Source organism: Micropterus salmoides, unplaced genomic scaffold (assembly GCF_014851395.1).
Source record: "Micropterus salmoides isolate LMB-PRFRI ecotype aquatic unplaced genomic scaffold, ASM1485139v1 Ms_hic_scaffold_19, whole genome shotgun sequence".
Taxonomy (NCBI): Eukaryota; Metazoa; Chordata; class Actinopteri; order Centrarchiformes; family Centrarchidae; genus Micropterus; species Micropterus salmoides.
In genome coordinates, this window is record NW_024041039.1 from 27,900,422 (window position 1) to 27,925,579 (window position 25,158).

Here is a 25,158-nt window from a genome sequence, read left to right on the forward strand (position 1 = left end):
AAACCGCGCTGTGATTGGTGGAGAGGCCGAGCACTGCCCGAGACACCGGTCGAGGAAGTAGTATGTTACTGAAGAGGTCGTTGATTTGAAATGATCGTAAACTTTGGAATTATTGCAAAGCGAAATGACTAGTTAGAGATGTTTACATAAGGAGAAAATGTTTGTAGCCAGAAGGTAGTCGTTGCTTATAAAGAACACTAATAAGCGCTTGACTCTAATGCAGCATAACGTTAAAGGCTGCAAGTTCCAGTTTGAGTTATTCCGTAACAGGGATTAAAGTACGGCTACAGTACAGTTTTTAAGCGTTGAAAGATGAGTTCTGTTCGGCACTTCACCTTAGTGTTCAGTAGGTGCTTGTTTCACCATAGTAAATCAGCAAGTGTCAACACATCCGTTTCCTTGCATGGCAGCCAGACAAGACTGTTCAGTACTACCAAAAGCTGCATGACTGTTATGCCTGCCTGGGTTATTGATAAATATGGAAGCAATGATGTGTTACGGTTCACTAAAAATGCCAGTTTCCCCGTCATCAACTACCCCAATGAGGTTATAGTCAAAGTGTTTGCAGCAGGACTGAACCCAATTGACATCAGCATGAGAGGTGAGTGACAATTGCCTGCGTGCATGTTTGAAGTGGCAGATTTGAACCTGCTGGCTGAGATGAAGGAAAGTGACTGTGATGGCTAGTAATTCAACACACACATCTGCATCTGACATGTGACTCCATATCCAAGCTTAAAAATGAAATATAATTCAGTTCAACAACTTAATTAATCCCCCAGGGGGCAATTAGCTAAGAGCAGAACAACACACACACATATGGAACAGCACACAAGCCCACATGTACACCATGATAAGAATAAATACATAATCAAACAAAAAGAATTAAAGTGGCGGTTAGTTTTAGTAGCAGGTAAAACATAACGATTTCCTTATGACAACAGAAAATTCACTGTGAAGAACATGAGCTGCAGAAGACAAGATGCTCGCTGCTTTACGCAGGATTTGTTGGTTGCAAAGATAATTCAAATCTTTTTGTTTCACACCAATAACTTTAGAGCAGATTTTGACCATGTTTCTCAGGCTGTTTCTGTCTTTCACTGTGAGGCTGTAAAACCACCAGAAGAAGAAAAAACACAATAAGCCGATTGCGATAAAAGATTTATAAAATCGACAGAGGATGGTAGGCCTGGCAGAGAAGTTTGAGACGGTTAGAGTGGTGTTTCCTGTGGTGAAACAACATCACTGCTTTGTGTCTTCCCACACAAAGAAGTGATAGTTTTTGAGGTTGTGGAAATTTCCGTTTCAGTAGTTGGAATGCAATGATTGTCACATAAGGGTAGGTGTTATTTTAACATTATTTTGTCCCTGTCCTTACATGCATATTTGTCGTCTTATTGGGATGACTAACACGAATACGACAACGTGAAGCTTATCTTATTTTCTGCAGAACCCCGCCCCGGTTTTGAGGTCCCTTCCATCCTGTTTTCATGATTCACAAAATACTTCACTTACCTTGTGTAAAAATCCTCTGCAGGTTCCATATCCCACTGCGTAAGCTGCATAATGAACCAAGCAATGACTTGCTTCCAAATTTCCATGTTGTGATGTTGTTGCATGCATGTTAAACTGAGATTGAAGATGAGCACAGAGAAACTTTCCCGCTTCAGCAGAAGCATGGTTAAAGCAGCCTTCTGATTGTCCACAGTGTAGCTCAAACATCCAAGTGAAGTAACAATAAGCAAAATGGAGGGTAAGCCCCTTTCTAGTCTCCTTGATTCAGTCTTATTCTTTCAATTATTGAAAATAAGGCAAATTACCCTGTGAAACTAGTTACAGGCTGTGAAGGCTTTTGGGGCTCCTGGGTGTCTGGGACCCCCGGCTCAATTGCCCCCTTTGTTGGTGATCCAGTTTTGTGCTTAATGAAGCCAACACCATATTTATCAAAAGCACATGCACTGAAGAAAAAATTGGAAGGACCCCATGTGGCACTGGCACCAATGTCTTTTTAGATATAAGCGTGCTGTCTTTGCTGCCAAAGCAACATTTTTCTTTTGCGCAATCCGTAACAATAAAACCTTCCACTCCATTCTCACCCAATTACTTATTTAATTTTCTTTTTTTTGCAGAAGAATAGATGATATTAGATGGAAGTTAAGGTTGTGATCCTCAGTTTACCCTACAGACCCTATTTTGTTAAATTCACACAACGAGCTCTAGATAATACCTGTTCTCACACTACCTGTCTCCTCAACCCCTGACCAGACAAACTAATAACTAAATATTATTCTGTGACCCACAAAGCTGAATATGGTTAATATATTTTCTTACTACTAGTTTTAAGACTGCCATGTACCTTAATCCAGATTGTACTGTATAAACCAGTGTCTAATCAGCCATTCTTCTCAAAACTACTGGGTAGAGTGGTGACTCAACCTTCGGCCTATCTTTGTGACATTAATATTTTTGAAGGGTTTGAAACTGATTTCAGAGCCACCACTGTATACTCTTAAAACAACTGGAGAATTACTTTGGGTCCTTTCTTTCTTTCTTGGTTAGTCTTTATCTCCTGTAGCTTTTAATTATTCTCTCATGTTTGGCTGTAATCAGAAACTCTCTTCCCGTCAGGTGGCTATGGTGCTGCAACGCTGTCTATGAAGAGAGACCCTCTGAATATCAAGCAGTCAGGCAACGAGTTCCCTCTGATCCTGGGAAGGGACGTGTCTGGGGTCATCATGGAGTGCGGCCTGGATGTGAAGTATTTCAGAGAAAGGGATGAGGTAAACAAGGCAGATGGGCGAGATGTGTGCTTGTACCTCTCCATTATACATACAGGTGGCACACCTGTTTACTGAAACAACTTGTTCCTGCACACAGTGAGTCATGTATGAATGAAGTATCAGTGCAACAGTCTGTAGTCAGAAGGGTAAATAAAAACATCAGAGAAAACACATAACCTGTGCTAATGAATGCTGATTTCTGATCTCACATGTTGATGGCTGAGTCAGTGTTTGACAAGAACAATAATAGTAACTGAGTATTATCACCACAGTGTATCTGAGAACTGTGGATGTCCTGTAGTTCATCCGTTCCTGGCCACACCCACAATGATCCTTCTACCAAGATTATGCACTAGATGCGTCATCTCAGCCTTGCTTACAAATATGACTCAAGTCTTTTTCACACCTCAGAAAGGAAAACATGTAATGTGTAATAGAAAACATCAACTTGGGTGTTGGAAATTGTGATGGGTGTTTTTCACTGTTGTTACTAGTATTGTATGGATCAAAACGATTGTTTGATTAATTGAGAAAATATATAGCTGATTCATTTATAATGACATGCAGTGTGAGGTGCAGGACTAAAAGCAACCTTATGAACTTTCTTACTTCCATCTTGAATGAGTTTCAGTTCTTTCTTTTTCAGTTCTGCAACTGTCCTCCGTCAAATCACAATTCCTTTATAGTTACCGAACACAAACAAAAACATTTACTTGTATTTAGATTTTTATTTCAGTTTACAACCTTGTGTTTAACACTTAGTTTTAATTTCAGATATGATTTAAATAATGATAAAATAAAAAATAATAAAAATAAAGACCTTAATTTTAATGACCTTACAATGATTAATGATCTTGATGTCTACATGTGTAAAGGCTAACTGCAGTTTAAATTAGGCTGTTTTACCACTTCATGAAGTCATATTCTTTGTTTTTGTCACCACACATTTGTTGACTACTTCAGGTAGTACTAAAATAGAGAGTGACTCATTGTGTGATGCTGCAAATGTGCTTCTTTTGAGAAGCAATAATTAACATAATGTCATCGTGCGAAACAAAGTTTCTGTATAGAAATGTAGACATGTTTATGTCTGTGGTTAATGAGTGCCGTGTTATTGTGTGTCTCCCTCAGGTGTGGGCAGCTATCCCTCCATGGAAGCAGGGCAGCTTGGCTGAGTTTGTCGTTCTAAGTGCCAATGAGGTATTGTTCGTCTGATGGACTACATTGTTGCTTTGAGCTACAATGTAGTCCATAGCTGAATTAGTTCCGCAGGAAATGTGCTTCTCTGGTAGTGTTATGATTTCATCAGTATCACTTCTGTGTAAATTAGTTTCCTCTTAGTTGATGATGGTTTGTTTCAGTGACGTAACTGATCAGTTTCAACAGCAGTATTTTAATTTTTTTCCCCCTTCTGAAATTAAAAGGAAGCCTACGTCTTGCTGCTTATTCCAGGAGCATGCAATGAAAAACCAAGTAAATAATAATGAGAAGATCAGCTAAATTTGGCACAGCTGAGCTGGCATTCGGATGCTTTTCCATAAAGATTCAGCAGGTGTACTGCTCAGAGAATGTTGAGGCGGTGCTGCTTTTGTAACTGCTATCATTATTAATGTGTTTTGTTCTCAGGTATCCCACAAACCAAAGTCACTCAGCCACATACAGGCAGCAGCCATTCCCTACGTGGCAACCAGTGCCTGGTCGGCGCTGGTCAACACCGGTGGGCTCAGTAAGGACAACTGTGATAAGAAGCGGTGAGGGATCGTGGACAAACACAGCCACACCTCTGCGCACACACACTTGTTAATCTCTGTCAAACCCCAAGAAAGCTCCCTGTCTTTTATCGAGCCAATTTTTCCACTCTGTGTTCCTTCTAAGATTAGCCCCGGTTAGCCCGCTTCCTAATGAGCCTCTGGGTGCTGGCCTCTGGTTCTCTGGCAGCAACTCCCACGCTCCCTTGCTCTGCGGTGAACTTGACAAGCTAAAGCCCAGAATGCATTTGACATTAATCCTAATGAGGGAGCGAGTGAGCTACAATAGTGTAGAAAACATTAATGACACATTCATTGTACATGTCTGCTTTTCCTCTTCCTCACAGGATTTTGATCCTTGGAGGATCCGGAGGAGTGGGAACATTTGCTATACAGGTATAGATGAAGTGGAGGATGATGATAGCCAAGCTGCATATTTTACACTTTTACTTGTTAGGTAACATTATTAGGTGCATCGGTCTACAAACACCTTGCTCTAATTCTAAAAATGAATATACTCATCACCATCTGTGACAGCAGTGTAAAAATTAACAAGAACGCTGATCCTGTAATAAACAGCGGCGAAGACCGAAAGTCTGTGTGGCCTTTTTGATCACCTCTTTTGTTGAATGCTGTAGCTCACATTACACAGACCTCACACTTGATCTCATTAATTAAACATTCTCTTGTAACATTCTGCTCCCCACAATAATCCAAACATGCATTTCTTTTTTATTTACAACATAAATGAGACAAATTACTTTCAAATTTGAGTACACTTCTGCCTGGATTCATGTGATCAGATTTAAAGATGGAAATTATACTATCGTTTGTGTCCAGATGCTGAAGGCTTGGGGAGCCCATGTGACTGTTACCTGCTCCCAGAATGCAGAGCAGTTTGTAAGGGGCCTGGGTGCAGACCACGTGGTGGACTACACTGCTGGGCCTGTTGAGGAACCGCTCAGTGCACTGGAGAAGTGAGAGAACCCCACACACGCACATCTACAGTCATTTGTTATTAATGTTGGTATTTTAAATGGACCTATAATGCTGTTCCGATATTTCTGTCATATATCTAACCTTACAATGTTGGATGTTTATACTTAACGTGGTCAACGTTTCAAGTTATGAGGTAAACGTATGTAAAAAGTAATCCCTGTAGACAAAAAGCTCAGGCTTGAGATTGCTTTGAATACTAGGTCTCCAAAGTTTTTTCTACTTTGATGCCTAGCTGACGTCAGCTAGACAGGAATGTCCTTATATGGTTAGCTGTTCATGAACTGCTCCAAGCACAGCATGCCAACCAAGTACAGGGTCAGTCTGTTTCAGTATTCGACCGCTCCGCTCATTGTGCTTTATCCGGCAAGAGACAGGTTGTTCAAAATGTCTTGCAGAAAGCGCTTTTTTAGTTAGTTTCTTGATGGACAGATGGCTTTGTTTCTAAAGTAACCGCCAACTACTGCTAACAGTAGCTGCCATAGCATGTTAGCCAGTTAGCCGTGCACCTAGCCCTACACCTAGATGACTCTGCCCGGATTGGGAACTCGGAGCCCAGGTCTGAAAACCTCCTCCTCCCGGTAGTCCAAATCTCCTGTGCTAGCGGTGTAAACTTCAACACTCCCCCGGTGCCCAAGCCCCCAGTCAGGGCAGAGTCACCTAAGCTAATAGGGCTGCAGCTAATGTTATAGTTAGCAGCAGTTTGTGGTTACTTTAAAGGTTCAGTGTGTAAGTTTTTGTGGCATCTAGTGGTGAGAGTTGCGAATTGTGACCAGTCGTTCACGGTGCATTCACATGCTCCTCGGATGGTCCTATCTTCCGAGTTGTGAGCGGTGCATTCATGTGGTGTCGGAATAATAAAAATCTTTTTTTCCTTTAGTACAAAAAGTCAAATAAAGTGTACATGGGACATAAAGAAGTATACAGAACTTTGATTTGTGAACTTATTGTATACATATTTTGCAAACATGTTATTTGTAATATAACGGTTAGTTTGCTCTTCATATAGAGTGAACTAGATGTCTGTGTGGTGTTTATATGCTCTGATAATGTTAATCCAACACATCTTTATGAGAGGCCATTTAGGGTGAAAACATTGAAAAACAAACGCACACGCACTGAAAACATGGAAATACTGGCACATTCACATTGACAATGTGCACATACACACTGAAAATGATCATACATGCACCAACAACACACCAAGCACACGCACACACAATACAGAATGTACCTATCAGTTTGTGGCTTATGAACTGCAAACCCCGCCTTTTTTTAAAACCTGAAATTGTAGTCATGGCTTGACCAGCATACCCTGGACTCTATGGATGACTTATTATTAGCAAGGTCCGAATTAGAGCTGAGTGAAATTTAGCCCGAACTTGGATGAGTTTTATTTCAGCAAGAGAATTGAAAGACAAGTTGAAAGGCTTTGTATTTGTGAACAACTACTCATTTTTTTAATGATTTGGGTTTTAGCATTAAAACAAAGCGCAAAGCCTCCTCAGAGACTAACAAAAATTGCCACAGCTGACTATATTTCAAGTCATCCAGGCGGGGTATTGGGTTAAGTTTTCAACCAGCAATAATCACGTCTCAGGAGAACTTCATAGACTATGAAATTGCCTCTGCGAAAGGATACAGAATGTACCTATCAGTTAAATGTGGATCTGAAACAACAACCACAACACCCGCGGTGCAAGTGATAACCCTTACTGGACTGTTATTGCACAGATGTGGCTTATGAACTGCAAACCCCGCCTTTTTTTAAACATGAAATGGTAGTCATGGCTTGACCAGCATACCCTGGACTCTATGGATGACTTATTATTAGCAAGGTCCGAATTAGAGCTGAGTGAAATTTAGCCCGAACTTGGATGAGTTTTATTTCAGCAAGAGAATTGAAAGACAAGTTGAAAGGCTTTGTATTTGTGAACAACTACTCATTTTTTTAATGATTTGGGTTTTAGCATTAAAACAAAGCGCAAAGCCTCCTCAGAGACTAACAAAAATTGCCACAGCTGACTATATTTCAAGTCATCCAGGCGGAGTATTGGGTTAAGTTTTCAACCAGCAATAATCACGTCTCAGGAGAACTTCATAGACTATGAAATTGCCTCTGCGAAAGGATACAGAATGTACCTATCAGTTAAATGTGGGTCTAAAACAACAACATCAGTGACTTCCTGTAACAATGAAACAACTTCCGGGCGCACTGAAATTACTTCACACGCACACACAGATACACACACACACACACACACACATAAGTAGCCTGTATCCTACTATGTGTGAAGTTTGTGTGGTGTGAATGTGTACTTTGCGTGCACAGTGGGTGGTGTGTGCCCTTTTTTTAATGTTTGTGCGCACATTTTCAGTGTGTCCGTGCCTGGTTTCAGTGCATGTGCGCTCATTGAAGTACAGAGTCAGGAAAAATGAGTCTGTCCTATTTTGGCCCATGGTCTTGGAATGATCTGCAGCTCAAGTTGAAGTTGGAGTCTCTTATTCCTGTATCCAGTTTTAAACAAAAACAGCTTTAAACACATCTTGCACCTGTGACATTTAGTCAAATTATGATATGTTTAAATTTCATTGTGCTTTTATGTCTTTTTTATCTGATACTTTGTTGTATATAATTGAATAATACTGTTACTTTTATGAATAATGTTGCTGTACATGTAATGCCTTGTTTGTCAATGGATTTCTTTCCTGGTAAAATAAATACATACGAGCCATACATGTGCCAGTATTTCAGTGTTTTCAGTGAGTGTGCGCACATTGTCAGTGTGCGTGCGTGTTTTTTAAATGTTTTCACCCAAACGGCCTCTCCTACATCTTTGTAGTTGCATCCATGTTGATTCCACATTCAGCTTAAGAGCACATGAACACACACTGAAGTTGGAAGAACGACTTCACAACTCGGGAAATGGGACCATCAGAGGATCATGTGAATGCACCATGAGACACTAGTTGCAGTTGGCAACTCTAGATCCCATTAAAACTTACACACTGAATCTTTAAGTTGGAATGCAAAATACGTATATGCAGTACCTGATTTTGCACAAATCAAAGTTCTGTATAGTTCTTTATGTCCCATGGACAAAAAGCTATTTGTCCATAAAATATCATCCAAGCCCCTCTTTGAAGGAATTTTACTCCTTCAAGGGTAATATCATCTTAAGGTCATTTGCAGAGCCAAAGCCAAAGGTCTACAGCCTGTGACTCTCCAGAGCAGTAAGTTAAAATCTGTCTCTGGCTGTTTGGCTGACGCAGCTGCCATGATGAGGCTGAACTCTGTGGTCTATCACCTAGACAATCTCACATCTAGAAGTGAGAAACAGACTGGTTTCTCTTTAGATTGTATTTGTGTGACCTGCTGATTACAACATGACTTCTGCTTATGACAGGCTGAGCTATTTCTATCACAGCCCTGTGGTGGCCTTCTGAGAAGTTGGCCAGTCAGTAGCAGTCAGACTTGTTGTTGTAACGGCTTGTTTCAGATGGGATGAATTCAGGGGCTGCATAAAGGCTACTATAGGATAAATGAGGTGAAAGGATTGAAGGATTTAAAAAAAATTAAAATATAGAGTTTGAAATGCTCTACCTCCCTGCGACCCTGTACGCAGGATAAGCGGTTGGTGATGGATGGATGGATGAAATGCTCTACCTCCACCTCCTGCCTTGAGATGCAGACAGCTCATTAATGTGGGAAAACTGAGCAGTTAAATGTTCTAGATTACTTAATGTCTCTCTCCATTTCCGCTGTCTGTCCACTCATCCTTGTCTTTCCACACCAATAATTCCTGTCTTTCATTTACTTTGTTTTTTATGCCCACTCGCCACATACGTAAGTATCTTTGCTTGTGTCTCTTGTTTTTTGCCACAAGATTTGACCTGATCCTGGATAACGTTGGTGGGGACACAGAGCGCTGGGCGCTGAATCTGCTAAAGCCTTGGGGTGGTGCCAAATATATCACTCTTGTAACACCGTTCATCCAGAACACTGACAGGCTGGGCATTGCTGATGGCATGATGCAGACTGCCGCAACACTTGCCACTAAGGCCCTCAAGGTAATCATGGTAGAATAACATGGATGCAGTTTGGTTAATTACATATTTATTGATGAATGGATCTTTACCACACTGGTTGTTCCCCTTTTCCTGAATTGATCCAAATGCAATGTGTTTATCATGTTGTGCATTATGAAAGGGTGCTTGAATTTTACAATATATGTTGCTGCTAGTAAGTGTAGTGAGAAATAGTATATAGAGAAATAGAGTATTATTAAATAATTCAACAGAGATTTATTGTTGATTTATTGATTTATAAGTTTTTAATACACACAGTTACAAAGTGCAAGCACATAAAAATATAAAATACACATACAGACACATGATACACAGACAAAACAAACAAAACAAATGCAAACACAGTGTTTATAATAAGGCTAATAAACACAAATTAGTTTTCAGCACCCATTTAAACCATAGATTCAGTGGTTCCGATGGAATAGGGAAGGCTGTTTCAAAGTGTCAGGGATTTTTCCTTAGTTCCTGGTGGACCGAAAGTTTTAATAACATACAGTACTGTGGAAAAGTTTTAGTGTATGGGAAAATGCTGTCTAGTATGTTAATAGATTATATTTATCAATTAACAAAATACAAACAAAGTGAGTGAACAGTAGAAAAAGCTCAATCAATATTTGGTGTGACCACTCCTTCAAACAGCATCAATTCCTCTAGGTACACTTGCTCAGAGTCAGGAATTTTGTAGGTATATTGTCAGGTATATGATTAAACAACTACAGCAAAAGGGTACTAATGATTACCTATTCAGTATGTAGGTTGAAGCACAATCATTAACTGAAACAGAAACAGCTGTGTAGGAGGAACACAGCTGGGTGAGGCCAACTCCGCTAACAAGGTGAAAACAGCTGCACACCAAACAAATCCACTAAGAAGCACTACAAGAACCATTGTTTAGCACAGTTGTTCCCAAAGTGGGGTCCTTGAGGGGGTTCCTGGGGGGCCCCCAGCAGAAAGGGGAATAATTTATTTTCACCATAATTTCATCCATAAGTAACATAGTGACTGAACACATGACTCTTTTGGTCATGGATTTCATACACTTTCTGGAATAAAACATCTAAATGCTTAAATCCTATCAGATCCTGGGACCTAATCTTATCAAGTGGGGGTCTGTGGTCTAATTTGTGTCAGTTTAGGGGTCCTTGACGTGAAAAAGTTTGAGAACCACTGGTTTAGCAAACCCTTGACATTATTTTAAACTCTTGTTGACATGATAAGCATTAATATATGTACAATGTCTTGGGCAATTCAATTGGTGTAACTGATATATATTGTGCTATCAGCTCCCTTCTGAGAAATAATCTTTTTACTTGCAAAATGCCTTCAGATTCATAGTAAAGGCTGCTTGTGTGAAGTCACGTTTTGAGTACCCACAGCCACTGCATGTATCTTAAACGGCCTCATGCAGTTTGCTTTTTAGGTGCAAATATAGGCTACATTCACACTGCAGGCCTTAATGCTCAAACTCAATTTATTTCCCAGATCCAATTTTTTTGCTTGACAGTTCACATTGTTGTTTAAATGTGGCCCATATCAGACTCCAGTGCGAACTGGCTGTGGCCTGAAAGTGTCCTGCATGTGCAGAACATTAAAACGACGTCACACACAGCACGCTGTCGAAGGAGCCACAGAGGTTAGCTCCGGTTAGCTCCTACTTGCTAACCCTCCCGATTTTCATGGAAGACTCCCGTATTTCATTGCCCTCTCCCGGTTTACTCCCTGGATCGCATCTCTCCTGAATTATGAAAAATGTTCACAACTTTTTGTCCTTTCCATAACATTTGTTACTGTTACTGCCGCTGTTCAATGCCTCTCTCTCACTCTACTGCGTCTGCTTGGATAAGTAGCATGCACATAACTCAGAAGAGAGCTTGTGAGCCGGTGGATTTCAGGTGTTAGAAAGGGAATTTGTGAGCAGATTAATGCAAAGTAGAGGAGGAAGAGAGCCACATATATAAAACTGGCTTTTGTGGAGCTTTTTCGTTCATCGCGGGTCCGTTTGTCAGGGGACGTCAAAGTCGCATCAATTCCAATGTGGACTGAGGTCGCATCCAATAAAAACTGATCTGTTTCCTTGTGACTTGGGTTGTTCACACTGTCATTAAAAAAAATCAGCTCAGAGTCACATATTAGCAAAAAAAATCAGATTTGGGTCACTTTGGCCTGCAGTCTGAAGTAGTGCAGCCTTAGTGTGTACAGACAACAAACAAGCATTCTCAGTACTCAACAAATAAATAAATACACCGTGAAAAGCCATTTGAGACATGATTAACAGCTGATAGGCGCTATGGATCTAGATGCATTCACAGAACACAACAAACTAAATCTTTTTGGGAAGCTCTTTGTACCATTGTTAAGAAAAATAAATAAATAAAGTTTATTCATATTATTACTATTATAATTATAAAATGTGTTCAGAGAGGCTGCCACCCAGACGTTTTCAACATCTCACTATCAGAGGAGAGGGTTCCTATCTGCTTCAAGACAGCCACCATAGTTCCTGTAGCTAAAAAGTCTGCAGTGTCTAGTCTGAACGACAACCGCCCTGTGGCTCTCACCCCCGTTCTGATGAAGTGCTTTGAGAAACTGGTTCTTCAGCACATAAAGAACAACATCCCAGCCAGCCTGGACCCTCACCAGTTTGCTTTCAGAACCAACAGATCCACAGAAGATGCCATCTCCACTGCCCTCCGCTCAGCCCTCACACACCTACATCAGAATGCTGTCTGTGGATTTCAGCTCAGCATTCAACACAATGAAACTGATCAGCAAACTCAGCACTCTGGGTTTAAATACAACACTCTTGGATATTGGACATCCTCACAGACACCAGACAGTTCGGATAGGTGGACACACCTCCTCCACTCTAGTGCTCAGCCCCCTCCTGTTCACGCTGCCATGTTGATATTAAACTGATAATCTTGCAGAGTGCTCAGTGAACAACCTACTGCTCAACGTCAGCAAAACCAAGGAGCTGATCGTTGATTTCAGGAAAAAGGAGATAAAGACACACACTCCTGTCTACATCAGTGGAGATGAGGTGGAGCAGGTGAACAGTATCAGGTTCCTGGGAATCAGCATCACAGTGAACCTGACATGGGCGTCTCACATCTCCACGCTGGTGAAGAAAACTGAAAAAACATTGTATTTCTTGAGGAAGCCACACCACGTTCTTGTCAGCTTTTACAGAGGAGCAACAGAAAGCATCCTGACAGGAAACATCACAAACTGCTGCCTTCTGAGAAGAGAGACAGGAGTTTCTGCTGCTGCACCACCTGCAGAGCAGCTTTTCCCCCCGAGCTATCAGACTCTTTAACTCAAATTCATCCTCAGGACTGCTTCATTGATTATAGTTTCTTGTCTTCTTGCTACGTAGCAGAAGGGAGTTACAAACTCAATCTCGCCTTTGGACTGAAATGTGACAAATAAATCTACCTTGTATAAATAAACTATTTCTTAGTCAATTTCAGTCACCAGTGTTACTGTGGTTAAACCATCTTTCCTGAGTTCCAAATTCATTAATACATGTGCAGTACAGTTTAGTCAGGAGAAATGTAGAATATAACGATACCCCGCCAACACACACATGTACAGTCCTGGAGCATAGTGGATTCAGTATATGTGGCATCTTGTCTCCTGTGGTAAGCACCATGCAAAGCTTGCATGCAGTGCATTTGTGGTGTGTGTGTATGTGTGTCACATCTGTTCAAAACCATCTCCCGCCTCTTTCCACTAAGACTTAACCACAAAGTATTTTTGCTAGTACAAAAAGATAGATGTCTCCATGTCAGCATGGCAGTCACACCAAACAGTAACACCTCTGCCGCCTTCTTGGTTCAATGAGTGGTTACTTCTAAAGCCAACGTTTGTGTTCCCTTTTTTAATAGTTGGTGTAACTGAGGATTAAGTTTTACATGGATTACCTAGAGGAGAAATATAGGTATTACTGTGTAAAATATGCATAAATTCTATAGGAAAAGTTCTTTCTAGTTACACCTATTTAAAAATGTTTTTAGTCTTTCAAGAGTCGGGATTAATTATTTTTTAAAGCTTCTCTAATCAGTCTTTTATATTAAAACTGGTTAAAATCAATTAGTGTAATGTGAAAGGTTTCACTTGTGACAATATCACCCGACTCTTTGGCTGCTTTTGCTCTTTTTGCCTCTTTAAGGTCATTGTTTTAGTTTTTTAGCCTGAAACTCCACTGTCATCTACCCTGTTTCTACCTCTTACCTTTCTGTACACTCAGTACAACACCTCAGTAGGGGTGACTGCATCCTCATGAGACCAACCTAAAGAACCTCTCTCAATAGGAGGCCAACGAGTCACAGGCAGGAGAAACAAGCGTTGATAGCGACCATTAGTAACCTTGGTATAACACATCAGTATTGGGGAGTGCATCCTCGGAAAAACAGAGAAGGGCCATGTTATACCCGAGTGCTTGTGGGTTTCTGTCTTCGAGACGGACGCACGCAATGCTTGCCGGGTGTGTCTTGGCATGTTGCATGTGAAAGTTGCGTTTGCTAACCCACAGACCTGTGTGTGCTGTTGCTGACAGCGAAAGACAACCCTGGAGAGACATGTGGTGTTCCTGTTGAAGGTGCTGAAAGCTCAGCCACTGGAGCCGTCAAGTCCTCCATGGATGTGGAACTCAAAAGTGGACACTATGAGGGGCACGTCATGGAGGGAACAGATGCATCATATTCTCTCTCCCGCTGACTGCGTGGGCATGGAGGAGGACCCAGTTGACTTCTCTGTCTCTATACAATTGCTTGACTTGGTGTCTGATGATGAGCTACTCCTCAATGCGTCAGTGGTCGCCCAGTGTCATCTGCTGCAAACGTTCACGGAGCTGCCCGAGACACATTTCTCCACCAAGCACTGAAACCCGCCAGACTGTTTGGGCGGGCTTTTCAGAGCATTCAGAGCCACTGCGACCGGAGGAGGATGAGTATGACCTACACACAGCACCTAGCAGAGAGGAACTTTAAAGCTCCCGCTACACATGCTTTCTTTATTTCTAACCACGCATGTTCATGGTTGTGCACACAAGACATACGGAGGCAGAACAAAGAAACACGCGCCCACGTGCCCACTTCTTTTGTTCTTTAGTTCATTGTAGTTAGATTGCACAAGAGTGAATGCTGCCGATCTCTTTTATGTAGAACTTCAAAACCCTTCAACGTCTAACTATTGATATGTAACATTTGCTTATATTTACTTATTTAATTATTAATCAGATTGATATTTTAGGGTATTTTATGAGACTGAATCAATTAAATTAAATAGATACAAAACTCCTCTCTGCAGGAAAGTAATGTAGCTGACATTACTGTTGTGCCAGGTCTGGATCACCTTCTTGTGCCAACCAAATGGGAACTGGGGGTAATGCATGTAACCAGTTACCTTCCCACCACTAAACGGCAGAGAGACAAAGTTAGCATCTGGCAGGTGAACATAGTGGGGCATTGCAGCTAAAGAACCAGATATTTTTCTCGTCACTTGATTGAGACCAAAACCCAGATAGAAGTAGAGAGAATATGGAGTTAACATTGATCATGTGGCCAACAACACAACTCCAAATTAATGCTAATATTGCTCCATCATGTCTGCTGGATTTGAGTATATGCGAATGCTTGCTAGCACGTTTGCCATAACAGTTTTAAGGTGATAATATGTCAGAGTTGTGTTTCAGCATTGGTGTATATTGTTGAAAATTTGCTATTAACGTAAAATAATCATCTTTTGTTGCTTATGGCTGGCATTATTTTGTATTTATCTTATTGTCAACAAGTTCTCTCGAAAGACCAAAACAGTTAGTCTGCCGGTTAGCATGCTTTATGCCTTCTCTAGCCAGTCTGTGGCTTAAAATGTAAGTTTTTTTAATAATGTGTTAGAAATACACGTCAGCCAACTTTATATACATATTTCATAAGTGTTGCTCAAACATGAGTAAATAGTGGATTTGTTGGGGACTATTGTCAGCTAGGGATTAAATAAAATTTAGTGCACTAGTAATTAGTTACAACTCACAGACCTTGGATTGGTTCAAAACAAAGTGGGCACGTTCCTGGTAATGGAGGAAGATGTGACCCAGTACAACATTGTGGCTCACTGATGTGTTTTTAGCCGTGCTACGGACATGGCTGAATAGATGGGAATGCATGTTGGTTGGTCCACCACTTTTGTCCAAATTCAAATATCTCAACAGCTGGTCCCCAGAACATTAGTGTCAACCCACTGACTTTTCTTCTAGAGCCACCAGCAGGTCAAAGTTTTCACTTTTCCTGGGAAATTCTGTACAGAAAATGATGGTCCCCGGACAATTTATCCTAATCCCTTTGGGGTCCCCCGAGTTTCCCTCAAAGTGGCTGAAAGTAGCACTGTATCTAAGTACAACCTCATAGAGGTGCTAGCATGGCTGTATACTCTCAGTCTTGTTGATAGTTTTGGACAACAATTAACTGTGGCATGGATGAATGTATCAGGGATTGGCTAAACAGACATTACTTGTTACCAGAATCTTGTCACTTTTTGGTTTTGATCTTGTGGTATTTGTTGACAATAAGAAAATATAAGGGACAAATAAGAGTCCTGTAAGAAGTTTTGTTTCTGACTTCCTCTTAACTTCTCTCAGTAAAGCTGAACCTAAATCACTCAACTTGAAACGAATTGCAACAGGCCGGGACCGCCCCAGAGAAACTAGCCATTTTCTTTTGAAAATGTAGAGTTGTGTGTTAAACCAATGGGGTTGTCTTACTCAAAAGAACGCGAGAAGGATGTACTTTATTTATAGACAGGAAGCAGAAAATACTGTATATCTCCAGGTCTCACACCTCCTGGTTCACTCTGTTAGTAAAAGGAAACTAGAGCGCCGACAGCTGGCTTAGTTGTCACAGTGTCCTCATTTTTAAAACATGAGTTGCAGGAAATCCTACCCACACATGAGACTCTAATAAACAAACCCAACCTCCATTGCTGACATGAAAAATTCAGATACAGCACAACCCCATCTAACTTAAATTGTCTGTCTACAAATACACAGGAATTCTGAGCAGAGATGTAGGTACTCCTCTGACACTCATTTTATGAAAGTTTGAAAGCCTAAAACACATCTAAGAAATACATTTGCTAACCATGGTGGAATGTCATATGGGATAAAGATTTCCTATGGTTTGGCTTAAATGTTACATAGTCTTGCTTTAAAGTAAGATGAATTAACATTTATGAAGACAAATAATTCTAACCTGGGAATCAGAATTCTCTCACACATAAAAAGTACACTAGCTAGGGCTATGGGCCTATAGCTGTCATTACTATTAGTTTATTTTTCATGACGGGAACTGACAGCACTGAGACTGTAAAGTCAGTTAGAATGCTGTGAAATAAGGAACTAGTGAAATAAGTCGTGAGAAGAGGAAGTTACGATAATAATAGTATCTCAACATTTTAAGTAAAGTATATCTTCTTCTTCTTTTAAATGTGTTGATGATGTGGTGATCACAAAGACAATAAAATCACTCCCCAACCAGAAAGCCTGGCTCAACTCACAACCAAAACCTCTGCCAGGTGGAAGGAAGCATACAGCACCGCTAGAGCAAGACATAAGCAGGGACTAAAAGGAGAAACCTCAACACCAACAACACCAAAGAGCAAGTGGATAACATTACCATGACTGGCCAGATTTCAAACAATGATGAGGCTTCATATCAAGAGGAAATCAACAATTTTGCAGAGTGGTGCACAGACACCAGCCTTGCTCAACATCAGCAAAACCATGGTGATAGTTGACAAAAGGAAGTGAAGACACACACCGCCACCGTCTACATCAGTAACATCAGCTAACTTTTACAGGGGAGCAGTAGAAAGCATCCAGACTGGAAACATCACAAACTATATTGGCATGTGCATGGCCCAGGACCCCAGGACCGGAGCGTCTGCACGGGTGATTAAAACTGCAGACCAGGCAAGCTTCTTTCCTCAGGCTGAGAGACTCCACCTCATCCTCCACACTCCACCATAAATAAATGACATTCTGAACTTTCTGTTGTACTGGTTTACACATTACCATACCACTATTTAAATATATATATATATACACTGCTCAAAAAAATAAAGGGAACACTTAAACAACACAATGTCACTCCAAGTCAATCACACTCCTGTGAAATCAAACTGTCCACTTAGGAAGCAACACTGATTGACAATCAATTTCACATGCTGTTGTGCAAATGGAATAGACAACAGGTGGAAATTATAGGCAATTAGCAAGACACCCCCAATAAAGGAGTGGTTCTGCAGGTGGTGACCACAGACCACTTCTCAGTTCCTATGCTTCCTGGCTGATGTTTTGGTCACTTTTGAATGCTGGCGGTGCTTTCACTCTAGTGGTAGCATGAGACGGAGTCTACAACCCACACAAGTGGCTCAGGTAGTGCAGCTCATCCAGGATGGCACATCAGTGCGAGCTGTGGCAAGAAGGTTTGCTGTGTCTGTCAGCGTAGAGTCCAGAGCATGGAGGCGCTACCAGGAGACAGGCCAGTACATCGGGAGACGTGGAGGAGGCCGTAGGAGGGCAACAACCCAGCAGCAGGACCGCTACCTCCGCCTTTGTGCAAGGAGGAGCAGGAGGAGCACTGCCAGAGCCCTGCAAAATGACCTCCAGCAGGCCACAAATGTGCATGTGTCTGCTCAAACGGTCAGAAACAGACTCCGTGAGGGTGGTATGAGGGCCCGACGTCCACAGGTGGGGGTTGTGCTTACAGCCCAACACCGTGCAGGACGTTTGGCATTTGCCAGAGAACACCAAGATTGGCAAATCTTCATGCCCTTCATGTGCTCGCCAGAGGTAGCCTGACTGCCATTAGGTACCGAGATAAGATCCTCAGACCCCTTGTGAGACAATATGCTGGTGCGGTTGGCCCTGGGTTGCTCCTAATGCAAGACAATGCTAGACCTCATGTGGCTGGAGTGCGTCAGCAGTTCCTGCAAGAGGAAGGCATTGATGCTATGGACCGGCCCGCCCGTTCCCCGGACCTGAATCCAATTGAGGACATCTGGGACATCATGTCTCGCTCCATCCACCAACGCCACGTTGCACCACAGACTGTCCAGGAGTTGGCGGATGCTTTAGTCCAGGTCTGGGAGGAGATCCCTCAGGAGACCATCCGCCACCTCATCAGGAGCATGCCCAGGCATTGTAGGGAGGTCATACAGGCATGTGGAGGCCACACACACTACTGAGCCTCATTTTTACTAGTTTTAAGGACATTACGTCAAAGTTGGATCGGCCTGTAGTGTGGTTTGATTTTGAGTGTGTTATTTTAGTGTTCCCTTTATTTTTTTTGAGATGTATGTATGAATTGTTTTTATTTTAATCTTAAATATCTGTATATCTTCTGTGTGTAGAGTGAACTTTTAACAACTTTCATTTCATTGTGCAAACTTGTGTTGTAAAATGACAAATGAACCTTGAACGTTTTTGATAAGTGTATTTTAGATGTTCAGCAGTAAAGTGCTTACTTCAACATGCCTTGTCTTCTAGCTTTCTTACAGCTGACACCCTACAATTTTGCACTGTTAAGTGAATATTATCAACCGTAAAGTTTCTGCTATGCGCTCAAGTTGTGATTATACACGTCTTAATGGCTTTTCTCTCATTCTGTTTTCTTGTAGCACCTAGTAAAAGGAGTCCACTACCGCTGGGCATTCCTTGCACCTAGTGGTCCTGCATTGGATGAAATAAGGGAAATGGTGGATGCAGGAAAGGTATGGTACCAGATTAATTCAGTCATTTAGTGTTCAGGGAGTGCCGAAGTTTTTTCTTTTCATCATTGTGTGCACGTCGGGGATTAAATTTGGCCGGAGAATACCAGAGCGGAGCTCCGCCTCCAGAAATCCAATTGCATTAAATCACAAACTTTTTTTTTTTTTTCTGGTTTGGAATGTGGAAACTACTAACCTATACTCAACCTCATTGGACAAGAGCTTCCCTTCCTCACAAATCCGAATTTAAACCCTGGTGCACATTACATATGTTCAGCATTGGCATGGAGATTATTAGACGTTAATGCCAGTCTCAACAGCACTAGGCCTATGGGTAAATACAGTACAGTAGATTTCATTAATGCATTTAACATCTCAATAAGAATTACATTGTGATATAAAATGCTATTCAGCTGGTTATCTCACTCTCTATGCAGATAACACCCCTCTCTTATTATATTTTTCACTTGAGCGTGCTCCTACACAAACATGGATAGCATCTAGAAGAAAAAGCTGGTGGGAAGAAGCTACATTTGAAATCTGATTCTTTGGTTTGCAGTAGTGTCGCTACAAGTTGCGCCGTTACTAGTTTAACTACATTTCTCAGTAGCTTGGTGGTAGCGTCGCTATTTTCTGAATCAAATAGCTTTTCAGTAACTAAGCTCTTGGACGGATCAAGGAAACTTTCATATGTAGTGGCAGAAGCTTGTTTCCATGAGATGTGAGATCTCGCTCTCTCTCTCTCTCTCTCTCTCTCTCATCCATTGCCATGAATGTTTAGGTTGTTTAGATTGCAATGTTTCCAGAGCACAAATTCACATATAAACAATAAAAATATAATAAATATGATAATTAAGTTACTTTATACAAACAACAATGGTTCTCTGTTTGTTGCATGAGGAAATAATTGAGCTGCAATGATATGACACTAAGAAGAAGAGTCTGTGTGTCTGATGTAGTTCTCTCTGGCACACTCACAGTTTGGAGCAGGTTTATAGTCTTTCTTCTATGAAGTTAGCTGTAAACTAAGCCGTGTGTGTGTGTGTGTGTGTGTGTATGTATGTCCTAACTATAAAATCTTAAAAAATTAAAAGTAGCTTAGATGCAGCTAAGCTACTTTTGCCACGTTGCTGTAGCTTAGCTTGCTGGGGGGTAGCTTCTGTGTAGTGAAGCTTCATTTAATGTAGAGTAGCTAGTAGCTTAGCTCACTACATTTTCCAAGTAGCTTGCCCAACACTACTATTTTTTTTGATCCCGCTCTTGGCTTAGTTTGGAGAATTTGGCATGATGGAAACTCACCACATACACACTATAAATGCTGTAAGAATATTTTTGTCATTGAAGGAAATTGCATTAAGTGACAAGCTGCTTCCCTTACTGATATTGTAGTCCATAATAGCTGAGAAACAAGGCATGTCTGACCTCTACTCAGCCTTTCTCTATTTGCTCTCTGTCAGATCCGGCCAGTGGTGGAGGAGACCTTCAGCTTTTCTCAGGTTCCTCATGCCTTTGAGAAGGTGGAAAAGGGGCACGCTCGAGGAAAGACTGTGGTCCAGATCAGCAAAGGGGGAGATGACTTATAGCACTTACTCTTAGAGACTATGCACTGAGTTTTTGGGACTATCTGCATTTTTCTGCGCAGTCATGAAACAAACTGAATAAAAATAATTTGAATGCGAAGTCTTAGCTTATTGTATCCACAGCTGTATTCAAAGTACAAGAACACGGTTATTACTGTTATTGCTTCTCATTTGTGGGTTTTGATTGTTCAGTGAGCATGGAAGCATTCCAGCTGCTGTTGTATGCTTTAAAATGTTTGCATTTTTTACATTTGTTTAAATATATTAATAAAATTTAATGATTTAAGCAATTAGTCATTTCTGACTATGTAAAGTATAATACAACAGTAAATTCTACTTTCCTGAAGGTTATAATAAAAATTTTTTTAATCAGCCTCAGGTGAAGATACCAACGATGGTCGTTCAGTCTTGGCCACCGGTAGTCCTAACGACTGTAACGACTGTCGTCACAGCAACCAGGAACACTAACGAACCAGCGGTATCGATGACCCAGGATAACGACCCCACTGAGGTTAAATAGCTGAGTTTCCCTGCCAGTCAGTCAGAACTGAAGAAGTTCTTTGGATGAGGGACGAAACGTCTTCCAGTAGCTTCAACCAAGTCCAGTTGCCCTTGATTTTTAACCTTTGTTGGGTACATTCGGTTAGTTTTGGTTTGGTTTCACACTGCAATTCTGCGACAGCACTAAAGGACTTTACATGACAGACGTGCGTCCTGTCGTCATCATCTATGTGGGCTGCGTCTCTCTCTATACTTGACATTGATTGGTTTATTAAACAGTTTAGCGGGTATCTTTGACAAGAATGAATGAATAAAAAACAAACCTATGCATATTTGCCACTTACTAACTTCACCCAGTATGTGAGCTGCCATACTAGAGAGGAGGGGACCCTGGACCTGCTGTATGCTAATGTTAAGGATGCATACAGCTCTTCCCCCCTCCCCTCCTGGGCAGGTCCGACCACAACCTGGTTCATATCAATCCCTGTTATGTGCCTCTGGTGAAAAGGCAGCCTGCGACCAAAAGGACAGTGAGGAGATGGTCAGAGGAGGCCTATGAGACACTTCAGGGATGTTTTGAGGTGACAGACTGGGATGCACTCTGTGAGTCACATGAAGAGGACATAGATGGGCTTACTGACTGCATCTCAGATTACATCAATTTCTGTGTGGACTGCACTGTCACAGCAAAGACTGTCCATTGTTACCCAAACAACAACCCATGGGTAATCAAGGACATCCTGAATGCAAAGAGGAGGGCTTTCAGAGATGGTAATAGGGAGGAGATGAGGGCCATTCAGGGGGACCTGAAGGTAAAGATCAGGGAGGCTAAGGAGAAGTACAGGAGGAAGCTGAAGCATAAACTCCAGCAGAGCAGCGTCTGTGTGTGTAACGCCTGACGACGACTCCTCTCCCCCTCCTCCACCTGTGACCTCTGTGTGCGTCCCGGGGTGCTCAAAGCCTGTACCCCCCAGCTATGTGGAGTCCTTCACCTGTGTCTTCAACCTGAGCTTGAGTCTCCAAAGGGTCCCTGTGCTGTGGAAGACATCTTGCCTCGTTCATGTGCCAAAGTTCCTGTCCCAGTGACTCCAAGGACTAAAGACCTGTGGTACTGACCTCCCACATCATGAAGACCATGGAGAAACTGGTTCTGGATCAGCTGCGGCCCATGGTCACACCTTTTCTGGACCCACTACAGTTCGCCTACCAGCCCCGACTGGGAGTTGAGGACGCCATCATCTTCCTGCTCAACCGCATCTATGCCCACCTGGACAAGCCGGCGTGCACTGTGAGGGTCATGTTTTTTGACTTCTCCAGTGCTTCCAACACCATCCAGCCGGCCCTGCTGGGTGAGAAGCTGACAGTAAGGCAGGTGGATTCCCCCTCGTGTCCTGGATTGTTGACTACCTGACTGGCAAACCTCAGTATGTGCACCTGCAACACTGTGTGTCAGACAGCGTGGTCAGCAATACCGGGGCCCCGCAGGGGACGGTCCTCTCTCCCTTCCTCTTCACCATCTACACCACAGACTTCAACTACCACACAGAGTCCTGCCATCTTCAGAAGTTTTCTGATGACTCTGCTGTGGTTGGATGTATCAGCAAGTGAGATGAGACTACAGTACAGAGAGTGGTGGTGGACTTTGTCACATTGTGTGAGCAGAACCATCTACAGCTCAACGTGACAAAGACTAAGGAGCTGGTTGTGGATCTAAGGAGAGCCATAGCACCAGTGACCCCTGTTTCCATCCAGGGGTCACTGTGGAGGCAGGAAGTCATTCCTGCCTGTGGACATCAAACTTTATAACTCCTCCCTTTAAGTGTCTGACAATTAGTCAGTTATTAAACTAGACCTCATTATCAATTTTCTGTCCAATATTACCTGTTTAATAATTAATGTGCAATATTCTCTGCTGCTATTTATTCACTTGTCCTTTTTGGTTCACCATAATAACTCTTAATAATGTAAATATTGTACATACCCACACACCTTTATATTTGTCTTTATTTTTTATTTTTATACTATTATATTTATATACTCTTTATCTATCTACCTTTGACAAGTGCAACTGTGACAAAAGAATTTCCCCTCGGGGATCCATAAAGTATTTCTGATTCTGATTCTGATATTATTATTATGGCATTACTACCTGCAACACCAAGGAAGGCTAGTTCAATGTCCTCGTTGTGCAAACATTAGAACATCGCTGACAGGAAAGGAGGAGAAGACAGCAAACGATCCTTCTGCAGCTCCATTTGAGGAGAAACCAAAGATGTTTGTGGCAGTGTGCTTCTAAAGCGACAGTCTGTTTGAAAAGATTAGCTGTCACGGGAGATTTATAATTGTGTCCTTATTTCAATGCATTTCTCCGTGCATTTGTTTGTTTCCGGTTTACACCTCAACCGCCAAACGTCCTGTAAATAGTCTGAAACTCCAAACCATCCAAAAAATTCTTTCACACCAGAAACGAGCCGAACCATGGTTCAGTTTGATCCGGACCGAGACTACCTCTTTTCGTCGGACCAAATTTCGTCCGGGGGAGGTTTCACACCTGTATTTTTGGTTTGGAGCAAACTGAAAAGTCAGAGAGTCCGGAACAAACGAGGTGTGAAAGCCCCCTAAGTTAAACTGGGACATAAGGCAACCGTATGTGGTGCCGTTAAGTGTATTATACTGTACATTCATGTTATTTTGTCCCTTGTTGTGTGGGTTTTTTTTTTATGTTTTGACTGTGGGGAGTAATTTTGTGCCAAAACTCTAAGCACCAATGGATCATACAAAATGGTTTGTGCCACAAATAGGTTGCTTTGGTGAAAGCGACTCCACCCCAAATCCATGAAAGTCTCCTAATTACTTTAAAGAAACTGTCTGAATTTCATGGCAATGAAACTATGAATAAAAACAGTGTTATTTATTTTCTAAAAAAGACACAAGAAAGAAAATCACATTCTTATTTTCATGTGTAACAGTTTTCTCTTTTACATTCACATATTTACAATCAACAGTGGGCAGAGTTGTTATTTCAGTTCTGCTTTGAAATTTAAAATGTATACACATGATTCTTATGTACAATCTAATGTAGTAAAGTATAGTTTGTGTAAAAATGTAAACCTGTAAAATCCTAAAAAGATATCACTTTATATTAGATCAGTGTTGATCTACAGAAATTACAAAAAGAAAACCTCTTACTCTACATAGATCTTTGGAGTGTAGACACATCAGACTTCATATTGCAGCTGTCAATGTACAGAATACATTCAATTTGCCGACATTATAATCGAATGATGCATGAAGAAGTACCATATTAAAGTATGCAGCATCGAAACAGGGCTGAGTTTTCACGCAGTGAAAACAGAGAGGGCATAGAGTCTTTGATATACAGTGTGAGAAATCAAATGGCTAAAAAAAGCCATGTTTTTACTCACTCATTCTGAAATTTGTTTTTATAGTTATTACATTGATCCAGTATTTGGTTACTCTCCTCAACAAGAATTAAAATACTACAAAAGACTGCAGTGTCTGTTTCTGCAGTAGAAAGCTGTGAGGGCCACAGGAGAGCTGGTCATCTGATCACAGGATCTCCAAGGTCCACCTTTGGTCCAATTTTGTCTCTTCAAATGTGTTGAGGATCACCTGGTTCTTGTCATAATGATGACCTCCTAGGTAGCAAAGACAATAAAATACAAGTCAGTGTTTTTA

At 41.5% G+C, this 25,158-nt stretch overlaps 2 protein-coding genes and 2 non-coding genes across 9 annotated transcripts in view; 1 reads left to right on the forward strand and 3 right to left on the reverse strand.

Annotated features, from left to right (window-relative positions):
- The first annotated feature begins 42 nt into the window (after nucleotides 1-42).
- rtn4ip1 (reticulon 4 interacting protein 1) lies at nucleotides 43-21,225 on the forward strand. The gene is made up of 9 exons (XM_038728780.1): nucleotides 43-601; nucleotides 2,629-2,780; nucleotides 3,912-3,980; nucleotides 4,407-4,531; nucleotides 4,876-4,924; nucleotides 5,369-5,505; nucleotides 9,412-9,595; nucleotides 19,289-19,381; nucleotides 20,836-21,225. The coding sequence occupies exons 1-9, from the start codon at nucleotides 313-315 to the stop codon at nucleotides 20,959-20,961; spliced, it is 1,224 nt and encodes a 407-aa protein (XP_038584708.1). The 5' UTR covers nucleotides 43-312; the 3' UTR covers nucleotides 20,962-21,225.
- LOC119911108 lies at nucleotides 7,024-7,164 on the reverse strand. Its single transcript, XR_005445801.1, has one exon. It is a non-coding gene; the product is annotated as a U4 spliceosomal RNA (small nuclear RNA).
- Nucleotides 7,515-7,655, reverse strand: LOC119911068. Its single transcript, XR_005445770.1, has one exon. It is a non-coding gene; the product is annotated as a U4 spliceosomal RNA (small nuclear RNA).
- Nucleotides 21,226-24,355: 3,130 nt separating the features above from the next.
- crybg1a (crystallin beta-gamma domain containing 1a) overlaps nucleotides 24,356-25,158 on the reverse strand; it is a 43,213-nt gene continuing 42,410 nt past the window's right edge. For all 6 annotated transcript variants that reach the window (XM_038728334.1, XM_038728335.1, XM_038728336.1 and 3 more), the window contains one exon: nucleotides 24,356-25,118. In XM_038728334.1, coding sequence (XP_038584262.1) covers nucleotides 25,030-25,118 — 89 coding nt within the window. In that variant the 3' untranslated portion in view covers nucleotides 24,356-25,029. The remainder of the gene's footprint in view (nucleotides 25,119-25,158) is intronic.